The sequence below is a fragment of the Mustela erminea genome, chromosome 11 (genome assembly GCF_009829155.1).
Source record: "Mustela erminea isolate mMusErm1 chromosome 11, mMusErm1.Pri, whole genome shotgun sequence".
Lineage (NCBI taxonomy): Eukaryota > Metazoa > Chordata > Mammalia > Carnivora > Mustelidae > Mustela > Mustela erminea.
The window spans coordinates 97325843-97341913 of NC_045624.1; the positions used below are offsets into that span (position 1 = coordinate 97325843).

A 16071-nucleotide genomic window follows, 5' to 3' on the forward strand; every position below is an offset into this window, starting at 1 on the left:
CCACATGCTTTCACCCTGCAACCTGATGCTGGTTCCATAGTGATGTGGGGAACAGGGGGAGGGAGGGGACATGGGCCACGGGGAGCCTTCCAGCCTGAGGAGTTTAGTGCAGGTGGAATAGGAGCCTAGAATGAGAGGCGTGTCACTGAGCTGTTCCGCTAGCTGCTCCGTCTTATTGGATCTGTTTCCTCATCTGGAAAATGGCATCTCACCACCACTCAGGTTTAGTGGGAACCACCAAGAAACAGCGTGAAAACACTGCATAAAGATTATATCATGACCCAGAAGACTGTATCAGTCCCTGTTCCATAGCTCAAAACACAAGGCTTGAGCAGCAGCTGGAGAGGCAGGACATAACACAGTGACAACTTATACTAAATTTATACTATGTATGTATACTAAATTTAAATTTAGTTTAAAGTTGATCCCTTCCTCAGGAGCAAAAGGAATCAGGGATGGTGTGCACTCAACTGGACAACCTTTCTCATCCTGGAGGCCCACTTCTGGGCCCACCATGTGTGTTCCCCTCTTGCTCTGGCTGGGGAGCAAGGTAGCGCTGGGAAATGAGGCACTGAGGTTTATGCAAAGACCACGGGGTCAGAAGCTGGGAAACTCCATATTTTTGTGTGACCACCCATGCTTCACACTGACCTCCTAGGTCCTCCAACACACTGAGCAGATCCTGCCACAGGGACTTTGCACTTGCTCTTTCCCTAGCCAGTTACACATCCATTCATGGTCTGCTCTCTTTTTTCTTCAGTTTTACTCAAACATCACTATATCACTGAGGACTTTCTTCATCACCTTATTTCACATTACATCCCTTTTCCTGATCTCCTCCTACACACTACTGACTTCTAAATATATTCAATATTTTGCTTACCTTTGTTGCTCATCATCTGTCTTCTCCCCTGTAAACTAAACTCCATGAGGACAGGGAATCTTGTTTGTTTTCCTTTCTGTTGCCTAGAGGAGTGTAGCAGGCAGTCAAGAATATTTATTCATCGAATTACTAAATCTCTCCTTTCTACTCTGGGATAAGGGCATAAAGTCATGAAATTCACACAATGGCTACAATTTCATTTTTTTTTTTTATTTGTGGCACTAAAAGACACAGAGAGACAGTGTGGCTTAAGAGAGACAGGCTGATGCTCTTGCCACACTGGGAAGGTGAGCAATTGTCTTCAGACAATGTGGAGCAAAGTTTCCATTCTACGGGACACCTTGATCTGAAACAGTTGTGAAATATTAAAATGATCTCACTATATTTGTTGTTCCATTAAGATAGGGATTTTATTTCATGAACTCCTCTTGATTTCTATTCATCTCTTAGAGAGCTCTTTTCAACGTAACAAAAGGCTTTAGAGAGAGATGTGAAAAACTAGCGCTGTGTCTAAACATTATAAATACCAAGGGCAGATTTCTGGGTGATAAGAAAAGCCTTCTGCTTGAAACATGGGTACTATTGATCCACTGGGCAAAGGTGCCCAGACTGAACCCAAACCGTGAAATACCAGCACAGTTTTGATCCAATCGTGGTGACATGCAAGACACCCAGTGTCCCTGCTCTTGATCCCATGGAGGATTTCAGAAGGTTCTCAGGGCAGTCACCAGGCTCCATATATAGCCTGCCCAGGGTTGTGGGGGGACTCATTCTACTTCCCAGCCTGCTGGGGATGCCTGCAAAGTGGGGCACGGACTGTCTGCACCAATGCCTTTCTGACCTCTGTCACTGCCACCCTTGGAGAATCAGAAACACCTGTTCAGACATCAAGTGTGATTTTATTCTGGGTGATAACTGCTGATTTTTTAAAAGCTTAGTTCGTCAGATGATAGTCTGAGACCCTCTGTGAGGTTTTAAGCCCACATTTATGAGATTAAAAATCCAGTGATTTCCTTACTCAAAGAAGTCATCTTCTGCTCCTTTCTTGCTACCGAGAACATCACAGAGTGTATTCCATTCAGTTTGTTTCAATTGGTTTAAACATATTTTCCAGGAATTCAAAAGATTTCAAACAGCTACGTGGTCTTAACCATCTCTATGTGGTAAAATCTTCAAGTTCCAGAATCAGTCTAAGGTCACCATAATTAAGGGTAGCGCTGGGCTCCAGCATTTATAACCCCATTAACCTGCCAACAAGAATAGTTTATTGGCAACTTGAAATATTCAGAGGCAAACATGTTTCCTTGGCACACATGCCGCACAGCTGAGCAGCACCTCGCCCTCCCTTGGAACCATTTTGCAGGACTGAAAATCAATTGTGTGAGTTTGGCCTGTAGACAAGAAAGTTCACCAAATCCCAATGCTCCCTGCCACGTGGCGTCCTCGAGCAGCGACTATGGATGGCTCACAGGTGGGTTTCTGCCATGATCTGATCTTCTCAATGATTTATACGAGCAAGGGCACCTACGGTGGAAAGAGAGCCACAGTTACTCAGGGGACCTGGAGGAGCCAAAGGGCTTGGCCCAGGGCGTGTGGATCTGGGTGCTAAGGAGCTGAGGGCAAGAACATCCTTGCCAGTACTCTTCCAGCACAAGTTTCTACATCAATACCCATCCTGCTTACAGCTCCAAGGAGAATATTTCTGGAACACAAACATGCTTAATGATTTACAGTGACTTGCTCCAGCCAGTTTTTTTTTTTTTTTTTAAAGATTTTATTTATTTGACAGAGAGGGGGAGAGAGAAAGAGACAGACAGAGAGAACATGAGATGGGAGAAGGTCAGAGGGAGAAGCAGACTCCCTGCTGAGCAGGCAGCCCAATAAGGGACTCAATCCTGGGACTCCAGGATCACGACCTGAGCAGAAGGCAGACACTTAACCCACTGGGCCACCCAGGCACCCCGATAGCTCTTTTTCGAGGAAGAAAGTATGAACTCGCTGGAGAGCTATAGCACATCCCCAGGTCTCCACCATTCTGCTAGAGCCCTCAGCTGCCCCCAGCTTTCCCAGATTCTGGGATCTGCTGGGGTCTTTTGCTCCTCTGGACAGGCTTTGCATGTGGGGTTTCTCTGTTGGGGATGCATCTTTCCAGCTGGAAGCTATGAGCCCTTCGAGAATTGGTGTACATACTATCTCTAGGGAGAGGCTCTCCTGACCTAAGCCTTTTCAGGGCTGATGCAGTCACCCCTCCTTCTGTCAGTGACCCCAGTCTGCTGCCATGTCTCAGACTCCCTGCACCCTCACTGCTGCAGACTGGCTCACTGAGGAGGAACCATGGGATTCTCACTCCCTCCTCTGGGCACAGACCTTACTGAGTGCTCAGTATTTGTGGCACGAATGAGTGAATGCACAGGCATGACCCCATTCCCCGGATGCATAAGGTCCAACTTTCACTCTTAGCTTTACCCAGAATCCTCCTGTCCAACTGCAGAAAGCCAGATTTGTAGAATTTCAAAGGAGTTATTTCAGTGCCTTTAAAGGCTAAAATTAGGGGCGCCCAGGTGGCTCAGTTGGTTAAGCATCTGACGCTTGATTTTGGCTTAGGTTATGATCTTAGGGTTGTGAGATCGAGCCCCATATCAGGTTCTGTGCTTAGCCCGGAGTCTGCTTAAGATTCTCCTTTTCCCCTGCCCCTCCCCCGACTCAAGGGTGTGCTCTCTCTCTCAAATAAATAAATCAATCTTAAAAAAAAAAAACCAGAACAAAACAAAACAAAAAAACAAAGGCTAAGGTTCAACAGTTTCCAGTTTGAGGAAATTACAAATAAAACTGCTATATATATTGCATGTGAATACAAGATTATATATTTACGTTTGTTTCATTTCTCTCGGGTAAGCACCTAGGGCAGGATGGCTGGATCACGTGGTAGCTACAGCTGTAACTTGAAGGAAGTGCCGATTACCTTTCAAGTAGGGGTGCCATTTACATTCCCGCTAACAGGTCTTGAGAGTTCCAGTTGCTTTCCATCTCGTCAATATTCTGTATTGTCATTTTCTACTTAAATTGTAGCCATTTTAGTAGGTATGTAGCGGGAAAACCTTGTGGTTTTGACTTGCGTTTCAATAATCAAGATGTGGAGCATCTTTTCATATGCTTATTTGCGTCTATGTATCTTCTTCAAGTGTTTATTCAAATGTCTTGCCCATTTACTGACTTGCCTGCTTTCTTTTTTCTCTATGAATTCTAAATATATATCCTGTATCCAATAAATGTGCTGCCAACATGTAGTCATAGTACGAGGCTTACATTTTCATTTTCTTAACGGTAAGTTCTTTTGAAGGGCAGAGAGCTTTACTTTTGAGGGAATCCAATTTGTCAATTTTCCCTTTGATGGACTGTGCTTTTGGTTTCAAATTCAATTTTTGCCTAAGCCAAGGTCACAAAGATTTTCTCATACATTTTCACTAGAAATTTTAGTTCTCGGTTTCAGATTTAAATATATAATTAATCCTGAGTTACATGGTGTGAGGTATGGATCAAAGTTAATTACCATGCGTAAGAATGACAGCTATGGTTGCTATGACAGTTTTGGAAAAAAAAAAAACCCAAACTGTCCTTTCTCCACTGAATTCTCTCTATATACCTTTGTCAAAAATCAGTGGGTCTATTTGTGGGCTCTCTATTATTTTCCACTGGCCTTTCTGGTATCATTACCAGATAGTGTTAATTACTTTGGCATTGTTGTAAGTATTGAAATAAAGAAGTGATAGTCCCCCGACTTGAATTTTTTCAAAGTAGTTTTGACTATTCTAGGTCTTTGCATTTCTATCTCAATTTTAGACACAGCCTGTCAATTTCTAAAAAGGGCCTACTGGGAAGCTGACTGGGACTACACTGAATTTACAATTCAATTTGGGGAGCATAGCCACACTGAGTTTTCAAATAGGAGTTATCTGTCCATCCATTTAGGTCTTCCTGAAATTCTCTCAGCAATGCTTTGTGGTTGTGTACATCTTTAGCCGAATTCATCCCTAAGTATTAATATTTTTTATGTTCTCAAAAATTATTATTTTAAAAAATCTAGTTTATGATTGTTCACTGCTAATACTTAGAAATACAGCTGTATTTGTAATGCTGCTATATCCTATAATATTGCCAGACGTACTTAATAAACTTAAAATCTGTCCATAGATCCCACTGGGTTTTCTAACATTGACCATCACATGGTCTATGCAATAGGGATGCATTCCTCTTGCAATAGGGATGCATTCCTTTCCTTCTTCCCTCCTTCCCTTGCCTGCTTACAATGTCAGCACCTCCAGCATCACCTGACACTGAACAGAATGCAGATATTCTTGCTTTGTTTCTGATTCCAGGGAGATGTATTCTCTCTTCCATCATCATCTATGATGTGGACTGTGGGTTTTCCATCAATGCCTTTCATCAGTTATTTGTTTTCTTACTTTATAGACTTTTTTTTTTAAATCAGAAATGGATGTTGAATTACCAAATTCTTTTAATGTGTCTATTGAGATTATCAGGGTTTTCCTCTTTTTTTTGTTGTTTATATCAACCTAACCTTGCACTCCCACTTGAACATGATGTTACTCTTGTTACATGTAGTTGGATTTGACTTGCTAAATTTCTTTTTTTTTTAGATTTTATTTATTTATTTGACAGACAGAGATCACAAGTAGGCAGAGAAGCAGGCAGAGAGAGAGGAAGGGAAGCAGGCCCCCTGCTGAGCAGAGAGCCCAATGTGGGACTTGATCCCAGGACCCTGAGATCATGACCTGAGCTGAAGGCAGCAGCTTAACCCACTGAGCCACCCAGGCGCCCCTGATTTGCTAAATTTCAATTTGGGCTTTTTTGCATCTATGTTCATGAGGACTACTGCTCTATAGTTTTCTTTCCTTGTGATATCTTTGTCTGGTTTTGGTATCAGGGTAACATTGTTTTTTGTAGAATGAGGTGTGGAGTCATCTCTCCTCTTCAGGAAATTCTGAACAAAATTTCTAGAAGTTCAGATGTGCTGCTCGGCGAATGTTACATGTTTGGTAGAACTCACCAGTGAAGTCTCCTGGGCTTGGTGGCAGTGTTTTGTTTGTGTCTGTGTGGGTGGAGGAAGGCTTCTGACTTGTAATTAAATTTCTTTAATATTAAGGGGCTACTTGGATTATCTATTTCCTTTTGAGTGAGTTTTGATAGCTTGTATCTTTCAAAGAACTCGTCTATTGCATAAAGCTGTTCATAATTTTGCCTTATTATCCTTTTTACTATCTGTAGGATCTGTAGTGATATTATATCCCTCCTTCCTGATCTTGGCAGATTGTCTTTTTTCTTTTTCCCAATAAGCCTGGCTAGAGGTTTGATCACCTATACTAGTCTTGCGAAAGAGTAAGCTGTTGGTTTAATCGATTTTGCTTTATTTTTTCTTCTTTATTTCATTGCTTTCTGCTCTGACCTTTGTGATTTATTTTCTTCTGCTCACTCTACGTTCAATTTTTACTCTTCTTTTTCTAGTTTCTTAAGGTGGAAGTGAGGTCATTCAACCGTGGTCTTTCTTCTTTTCTAATACAGCAATGTGCTGCTATAGGTTCTCCTCCAAGTACTGATTTTATAGCAGCCAACACTTTATGTTGTGTTTTAATTTACATTTTGTTCAAAATACTTTGCGATTCCCTTTTTGAGTTTTTTCTTTGACCCATGAGTGATTAAGAGTCATGTTAATTAGTTTTCAAATATTTGGGATTTTTCAGAGATCATTTGTCATTGATTTCTAATTTAATCCTGTTGTGGTCACAGAACATACATGGTAGTATTTAGATTCTTTAAATATAATTATATTAACTATTTCCACATCACCTGCCAATTTTAACATCTGGGTCTGCTTTAGAGAGGTTTTCCTCGATTCATTTTCAGCATACAGTGTTTCATATCCTCCTGCCTCTTTGTAGCAATGGTAATCTTTGACTGGATGCTCGACACTATCAATTTTACCTCACTGGGTGCCAGATATTTTTGTCTTCCTACAAATATTCTTCTGCTTTGTTCTGGGGTGCAGTTATGCAGAAACAGTCTGATGGTTTTGCTTGTTGCTGTGAAGAGGTGCTGTGCAGCGTGAGAGCCACACAGAGTCCTCTAGTCTAACTGTGTGAACTCCAGGTGCTGCTCCTCCTTACGCTACCACGTGATTCTGTCCTGGCCTCACAAGTATGTGCCCGTCCCCACTGCACTGACTATTCCAACGGGCCCTCTGCAGTCTCTGGAATTCTCTCTCCATGCTGCAATTTGATGTTCGGGGCTCTGTGCTGTACACCTTAGCTGCCTCGGTGACCCCAGACTCCCAGCTCTGCTCCCCAGCTCAGGGAGTCTGCTGGCCACTGCTGATTTCTTCTTCTTGTACAGAGGCTGGGAATTTTTGGTTATCTCAGATGGGATGGTAATTTCAGTCCCTGAAACTTCGTCTTGACAATAAGTGGACATTCCCAAGGATTCAAAGATGTGAGAGTTGAACATATTTGGAAAGCTCTGTTTTTTACTCCTTTTCCTATTGCTCTGCTGCAAGTGTGGACTGACCCATGTTCCCTGCTCTGGGCTAGCTCCATGTCTTCTATCTTGTCTTCTCTCCAGGCTTGTTCCAGGCTCTCCCTTCTCCAACCAGCCCACGTGCAGCCATGCCAGTGATACTCCTCTTCTGAGCCAGATAACGCAAGCAGCCCTCAGTCACTCCAAAATACGTGCATATGTATGTGTATGCATGTGTATGGAAACACACATATCCTGAGAATCGGGAATTTAAAGCCACTACTTCAGTTTTATTCTCCCCCAATACTTGTCCAAAACCAAATCCAAACTCAGTGGAGGTGAGGACTGCAAAAATGGGTTTTAGACTCATCAGTGCCCTTAAGGTGTGTGGATTTCACAGTCCAAACATTTTATCTCAAAAACGATCATAACAAGTATGAGCCTCTCATAATACGCACGTTAAATGATTTTGGAGCGAGGTGTACTGGTGTTTATAATTTACTTTAAAATCCAGAAAAAATAAACCTTTGTGTGGGTGAGTAGGGGGAAGATGGGTGGATAGATATGCTAAGTGAAGTCAGCCAGACGGAGGAAGACAAATATTGTATGATCTCAGTTCTGTGTGTCATCTTAAAATCAGAGGCACAGAAGAAGAGATCGGAGTTGGGGTTACGAGAAGCAGGGGGTGCACGGAGAGGAAACTGGATGAAGGCAGTCAAATGGTGCAAACAGAGAAATACCAGGGATATAATACAATACACAGTATGATGTCTGCAGCTCACATGACTGTACGTCATGGAGGGAAGTGGTTTAGAGAGTATATCCTAAGAGTTCTCATTACAAGGGAAAAACACCCCCCCGCCCCGGTATCTCCATGAGATAATGAGCGTTAACTTACTCTCGTGGTTATTTCATAATATATGTAAGTCAAGTCATTCTGCTCTATGTCCCAAACTTATACAGCGCTCTGTATCAATTATATTTCATAAAAGTAGAAAAAATAGAGGTGCCTGGGTGGCTCAGTGGACTACGCATCCGACTCTTGGTTTTGGCTCAGGTTGTGATCTCAGGGTTGTGACCTCAAGCCCTGTTTTGGGCTCTGTGCCCAGCAGGGTGTCTGCTTGAGACTCTCTCTCCCTCTGCCCCTCCCCCTGTTCGCACACATTCTCCCGCTCATTAAAAAAAAAAAAAAAAAAAAAAGGAAAAAAATAATGACGCTTAATAAAGATATCATTTATAAACACTTAAAAAACAGATGCGAAGAATGTGTGCAGAGTTCAGAGAGCACGCTCTGGAGTCCGACTCTGCGTGCAGGCTGGGCGGGTCTCGGGGATTGCCTGGCTGCCAGCCCCTCCCCATATGGAGGCTGGTGGTGTTGGAGCATTTCTGCAGCACAGCAAGCAGCGGGCAGGTCTGCCACATGCCTCACTCACCACCCACCCCTGTCATCGTTCCTTCCGCTGAGCTTTCCAGTAGACGAGTTGGGGTGACAACTGAATGAGGGTTTGGGGTGGGGCCGGAGATGGCTCCGCGTGCCTCTGTCACCTAAAGTCAGGCATCCTGGGAGAAAGCGCCTTTGGAGAGCAGTTCTGTGCTGCTAAGGCCAGTTTCTCAGGGTGCAAAGTGTACAGGGTGGAGGAGGGGGTTGGGCTGGTGGGGCAGTTGGAGAGCAGGGCTGTGAAGCTGGGAGGGGCTGGCCCTCACCTGCTCTCCTGGAGGCAAGCCCCCTTCTGGCGGGCCAGAAACCTGAGAGCCAGAGCCCTGGGCTGGTGAGTGAGTGAATCGATGGCTGGCTTGGAGACCTGGGTGGAGGCCGTGCTTGCCACCGCCAATATCAATATGATGGCGGAATCTGGATCTGGAAAGTCCTCAGCAAATTAAGACCATATTTAGAAGAGAAAAGGAAAACTCCTCAGTGTTGTATAAAAATGGGAATTACACGAGGGCAGCACTAACATGCTCTGGCTCAGATAACAATTCACAACAGGGAGCTTGCTGGTTCAGTTAAGCACACGTGTAGCATGAACCATACTGATGGCCACTGGTGTAGACCCAAATTTAAGCCAGTAAGTGACCGCTCTCTGGGCTGAGGCAAGGGATAGCTTTGCTTCCTGAAAGATCCTCTTTTGTTTTGGTTGGGCAAGAAGAAAATCAATAAAGGGACATGGCTTAGACTTTGAGGCCAATCCAGAAAGCTGTAAAAATATCCGTTTTATGTTGTTTCCTCACCTGCCGAGGAGAATGATGTTTCTATGGAAGGAGGTAAAAGGGACAGTGGGAAGAGGGAAATGGCATCCAGGGGGAGGAAAGGAATCATCAGAGCCATAGAACTCGCTCGTAAGCTCCAGTCTCCCAGAGTAGACATTTAAGCTCTGGGGCGCTGATGAGCTGTTGGGCAACTTTGCAGACTGGGAATGGGACCAGTGAGGGAAGACACGAGATAAAAAGAACTCCTCTAAATTTCCAAAGGAAAAGATGGTGGCTTTTTCCAGCTTGAGGTGGATTCTTGGCGAGATGTTCTAGCGATGATGGAGCAGATGAGTGATGGGCGTGTGGATGTGGGACGTGCTGGGTTCCTAGGTGGGAGCCAGCAAACATGGCAGGCAAAGGGTGAGTTTGTTCTCTCTGTCCCTCTCTGAGTAACTGGTACTGAGTGCCCACTGTGTGCCAGGGCTGAGGTCCAGTCTGATAGGAGGGGCAAGTACCAAGCATGTGGCATTGGTTATTCTAGAAGTTAGAGCTGTGCTTTGATCCTAAGGGACCTGGTGGGATGCTGTGAAGGAGGGAGCCAGTCCAGCCTGGGAACTGAGGGCTTCTCCTTCAAGCACGCATGTGGGATGAGTGCGGGGTGGCTGGTAAAACATGGGGGACAGTGAGCCAGGAGCAGGGGGTAGAGTTTGTGAGGGTGGGGAGGCCACTGAATTGGTGGCTTCTCAGGACAGGTTCCACATGTCCCCCTGCATGGAAGAACAGGTCACCTCTTAGATCTGGACATGGCAGAAGGATCACACGGCAAGAGGCAACACAGCTGGAATGGACCCGTCTGTATCTCTGAACTAGTCCACTCTAACCAAAACCTACTCCAGGTTCACAGAACAAGCTGCCCAAAGCTGGCATTGGAGGGAATTCTGGCTCATGTTGGGTTTCCTGTTCGGACACAAGTCACTGTTTCCGGCCACAGGAATGTGGCTTCTCTGACCCTCCAGGGAAGACACCTTCTGGCTTGGAGGAAAGAGGTGTGCTGCTGCTCTTGGTTTCTGTCCTGGCGTGGGGGTCTCCCAGGCCTTTATGGTGACGGCATCACCTGTCTGATCATGTCTCTTGGGGGTCTACGGTTGAGGCCAAGCATCGACACTTGTGTGGTCGGCATTAGTCCTTTCCCGCACTGGGAGAGTGTGCCCACGTGGAGTTGGGTTAGCATCTGTGCCCACCTAGTTAAGGCCCGGGGTGAGTCACGGCATCTGTGCCCCGCTTGCCTGTCTGAGGGATGGAAGCCACAGCCTTCACTCCCAGGAAGGTGACAGAGCATGGGCCTGGAGGAGAGCCAGGACACACCAGGCAGTGGCTCCGGGGTGTTCATCCTGTCCCTGGCTTGGCAAGAAGGTCCCACGGTCAACAACCGACTTCACACCCTCTCCTTCCAGCCGAGAGCCCATGAAGGCACAGACACGGCCTTGTTCACCTTTCTGTCGTGAGCAGGACCACAGGCCTTGGACCCTGGGGGTTTCTTCGGAAATGCTTGCAGAGTGTGAATGTTTTAAATCTAAACACAGATGCAGAGGGGGCTTGGAGTCCATTCCAGGCTCCCGAAAGAACGCATTGAGAACAGACCACTGAGGGCTGTCCGATGTCCCCCGTTCCTATGAGTGTGGGATGGAGTCTGGGAAGGAAGTGGGTGCTGGGCTACCCATCTGGTACAGCAGGTGTGCCCTGGAGAAGATCCCACAGACGGAGTGGGACTGCAAACGCTATGACCCGGAGGTGGAAATTTCTCTATTGCCACAAATACATAGGTGGAAAAATTATTTCATTCACACCGGGAAGGCAAATGTACTTTTAATTGCCTTGAAAAATGACAGTAATGTTTTTTTTTTTTTTTTTAAAGTAGGCTCCAAGCCTGGCGTGGAGACCAACAAGGGGCTTGAACTCAGGACCCTGTGATCAAGACCCAAGCAGAGATCAAGAGTCAGATGCTTAACAGACTGAGCTAGGTATATGCACTGATGCCAGTCATTTTTCAGGCGATTATTCCATATGTGTCCAACTGACCCTTCTGTCTTTTACTGTAAGTAGCATCTCCTGCCACTGCAAACCTTGTCTTACAGGTGCGGGCACTGATCATCCGAGTTTTAGCTCCGGCCATCCTGCCGCTTTGAGAGTCCTCCCAGAATGCCTGGGCACCCCAGTTAGGAGGAGGGGGAGGTTGGACAGACATCTGGAGGAGGGCAGCCAGTAAACTCATGCTTGGAGCCCACGCACCAGCCCTGGGAAGGCCGGTAACATCCCTCAGGTCCACTAAGTCCTCCCGGCCACACCTGACCCGGAGCCCTCACCCAACACCCAGGGGCTGGTGAAGGAGGATCTGCACACACTGAGTGCCCACAGAGAGCCCGGCCCTCCCTGTGTGGACCCCGGAGCCCTGCATTTATCACCTTTTTCTTTAAGGTTCTACGACTCTAACAGTCCAAAAGGGAAAGGGAAGCAGAACAACTAGTAAGCAAAGTATAAATGTTTTGAGATTCACCTGCTGTATCACACACCCCAGAGAGCATGTGTGGCAAAGCCAGCGGAGATCTGTAAGGTCCACGGCTGGCAGAGAAGTGCCATTTAACCAGGCTTTCAAGAAGAATACATAGGCAGGCATGCGGACCACCCAGGGCCTGCCCTCCAGGGTCCCATGTCCATCAGCGGGTCTTACATGAGTGATGCTGAGATGCAGAGTGCAAGGGCGTGGAGGGGTCCCAGGGTCACCAGATAGAGCAGTGACCCAGTCCTGCACGTTCAGCTCTGAAGTCATCCACGCATGTGGCAGCACAGTTGGGCAGAGTGGTGACAGACAGCAAAGGGACATGGTCCCCCGTGTCACACTCCTCCTGGTCACTTTTGCCCAAGGGCGTCTTGTGAACTGTTCAGGCCATCAAAGTCTCAGGCGTGCCATATAAATGCAGTTTGAAGCCGCAGAAAGCAAGCAGCGATGGTGAGAGAGAAGGGCCTGGCCTCGGCCACAGCCAGAACCCAATGATGGCTCAGGACCTCTCCTGCAGCAGCCCCGCTCCGGTCCAGACGCACGCGGACCCAGCTGCGCCCCCAGTGCCTACCTGCCCCGACTACCCCCCCCCCCCCCCCCAGTCCCCAGCATCGCTCCCGGCCTCCTTTCTCAGGGCACAAACGACTTCCTGCTCCTCTGCGCAACTCCCAAATTTGGATTTTTCTTTCTCTCCGGAAGTCCAAGCCGGAGGGTTAGACTTGCCGTGGTCTCCCATGGCCTAGCTGTGCCCCTTCAGGCCAGCTTTCCAGCTCTCTGGGTCCGGCTCCCTGGACAGCTATTCTGGAAAGATCCAGAAATCTGTTCACAAGCTGGCGTCCAGTCCGTGGTCAAACAAGCGTATTCAGCGTTACCCAAAGTCCAGCCCAGGTGCAGAGTAGCTCCGCTCTGAAGGTGAAGTCACTGAACAAACAATAGGAACCTGCAGCTCGGAGGCCCACCGCCCACCCCCAGATCCGGATCAGGACGGAAATGTGAGATGGATTCCACTCTGAGAACCTTAAACTCGTACCCAGGATCAGCCAGGCCAGCAGGCCTGACAGCCGATGTATGGATCCCTCCCATGGGTCACAGGCACACACAGCTGGGAATGCCTCATGTCACACAGGGACGACACCTGGGGGTGGTGCACGAGGAGGAATGATGCGGGGAGTGGCCAGGTGGTGGGGTGGGGGGTCAGGCCATGCATGCACTGGGTAAGAACACTGACCATCTCTGGGCTTGAGTGAGGACTGCCCATTGTGGGCTTGCTGCCTGCAGGGAGGGGGTCTTCTCCCCTCTCCTCTGTTGTCGCAGGCTCCTGTGGTGGGGGGGAGGTGCAGAGAACAGCAGGGGAGTGATCTCCCAGCAGCTCTGCCCTGTCCCAAGGGCCACTTCCTCTCCCACAATGGACACTTGCTTTCCAGTACTTTCCATGTCCTCACGGAGCCCTGTCTGCACGGAGCCCTGTCTGCATCTGGTCCTGTGGGACCAAGGCTGAGCCACTCAGATTTTCTGAACCTCATGCCCTTTCCATATGCACCAAGGGTCATCTTAGTCCTGACCTCTTGAGGTCCCTGTGAAAACAGGAGCTTACACTCTGGAGATGGTCTTGCATGAAATAATACCTTTCACCAGCCCCCCTATCATTAGCAGAACTCCCCAAACCCACCAGCAATGGGCAGGGACAGAGAATCAGTCTGTGTCCAGGATCATTTTGGAGCTGAAAGTGATCCCAGAAGCCACACGACCGGGGAGTCCTTGAGTCTGGGATTCCCACTGTGGTGGCACAAACACCACTGCTTTGGGGAGTGTGGGGTGACAAACGTGGGGGCCAGTGTAAGACTCTACGGAAGTAGCCGCAGAACAGGAAGCGTAGGCTCTGCCCAGGGGGCTTTAAACTCAAGCATTTGGAACACAATGCTAGCTCTCCCCCCAACCAGAAATAAAGAGAGAAAGAAAACACGGGAAATATGCTGAGAGCCTCAATCCAGGCTGCGGACTACAAGGGTGACACGCGCTCTCCATGGGCCACTGCCTATATCCCCGCCAGACTGTAGTCAGAGTGGGTGGTGGAGATGCAGTTAGGGGTTCCACATGTGGTGGGGGGCCCCACTGCATCCCCAGGAGCTAGTCTGTGGGCTGACCCCCACCTGGTGAGGGCCAACTCCCTCTGGTCCCTGGGGTGAGGGACACGGGTGATCATCTCACTGCCGTGTAGCTCCTGGGTGGCCTCCCCCACACCCCCGCCCCCCACGAGTGCTCGCATGGTCACGCACTGTCACCTTTCTCAGTCTTGCGGCCCCCATGCCAGAGCGGATGGCGTCCATCAGGGCCTGCCTGGCTTCAGCAGGGTCTCCGGAGCTGGACCTGGCCGCTGTCCTGGACGTGGAGGGAACCTGTGTGGCCGATGGGGGCGGGGGCGGGGGCGGCAGGGCGGGCGGGGGCTGAAGGCCAAGGTCACGCCGTCCAGGTGGCTCTGAGGATGGCTCGGCGTCCCGGAAGCTCCGCAGCTCCTCAGAGGCGAAGGATGACACCTAGTGATGACATGTGCAGTGATGAGGTCCCAGCAGGCCTTCTGGAAGGGCTGCATGCTCCTGCATGCCTACGGAGCCCGCAGCAAGCCTGGGAGTGGGGAGAGCTCGCTGCCCATGCCTTCCTGAGAACTCCCTGACCTCCTGCCTTGCCTTGGTGGGGGAGGACAGATCTGGAGGCCGCCCAGTCCACTCTGACCAGGTGTTGGGGAGTAAAACACCCACCACGCTCTTCCTTGGATCCTGCAGCTGGAAGCTGGACGACACTGTCCTGCTCCTAAGGTCCGGGCCACCTGGGTTCCCGGGGCTCTGCCATGTCAGCCAGAGGACCAGCGACTTTGCCCTCAAGGAGAGAAAGCCCTGTGGCCACACTGGGTGCCCGAGAACTCGGGAAATGCTCCATGCCAGGTGGACATGTAGGGAGGGAGGGGACAGCTCCCGGGGGCCTGGCCCCTCCCCTGCAGGGGCTGCCCCTCCGCGCCAGCCCCCGTGGTCCTGCGTTACCCACACTGAGGGTGGCGCAGCTGACGCTTAGGACAGGGGAGCGCTGGCCCGGCTTCTGCAAACCTGCGTGGGGACCGAGTGTGGAGCATCCCGCCCCGGGACGCCCTCTCACCTGCCGCAGGCTGCAGGCACCGCGGTGCCCTCGGATGGCCGCCAGCAGCGCGGAGCGCTCGCCCGCTGTCTCCGTGGAGGACGGCTTCCTGGGCCCTTCCTCGGACGTGTGCTCTGCAATCTAGAACAGTCAGTGTCGACACAGGTCACCGGGACGGAGAAATGCTAAGTGGGACAGCACCAGGGGACAACAGCACTACCTAGCAGGTGAGGGCTCTAGGAGGGTCAGACAGCCCCGAGTTAGAAGGAAGAGGTTTTCCCACAGGACAGTAGCAGAGGTAAGACTGCATGTTGACCTTAGGGCAGCTAATGAGCAAAGGGCAGGCGTGCGAGCTGCTGGTACGGCCGCTGCCCTCCTGAAGACCATGCGTGCTTTGAAGTCCTGCAGACCCGAGTGAGAATCCTGGGCCCCCAACTGCTGGCGGTGTGGCCTCGGGCCAGCTCCCCTGATTGTGCTCTGCCTCAGCGGCTCATCTATGAAGGGGAACAGATGGCTCCCAGTGCAGGGTGTTGGAGCCGAATGCCTGGCTGGGGAGGGAGTGTCCCACACTGTCCTAGTTGTTACTGAACAATGACAGGTTGAGCTGCCAGAGGTATGGGAACATCAGGCAGGAGTGGCCCTGGCCTGAGGCGTCACTGACTCACACCATCATTCCCGGACCAGTTAGGGGACACTCACCCCCCCACCTCTCCGCTCCCCTGGGCCCAGGTACGGACCCTTTATCTCTGACACCTTTCCCCAGGGGAGTCAGGGGTTTCAAGGCAAT

General features: G+C 49.3%; 1 protein-coding gene across 2 annotated transcripts in view; it reads right to left on the reverse strand.

The window, feature by feature from the left end:
- Positions 1-1082: 1082 nt before the first annotated feature.
- Positions 1083-16071, reverse strand: part of COBL (cordon-bleu WH2 repeat protein) — a 255236-nt gene continuing 240247 nt past the window's right edge. For both annotated transcript variants that reach the window (XM_032304816.1, XM_032304817.1), the window contains 3 exons: positions 15306-15425; positions 14441-14692; positions 1083-2407 (listed from right to left, as the gene is read on the reverse strand). In XM_032304816.1, coding sequence (XP_032160707.1) covers positions 2390-2407; positions 14441-14692; positions 15306-15425 — 390 coding nt within the window. In that variant the 3' untranslated portion in view covers positions 1083-2389. The remainder of the gene's footprint in view (positions 2408-14440; positions 14693-15305; positions 15426-16071) is intronic.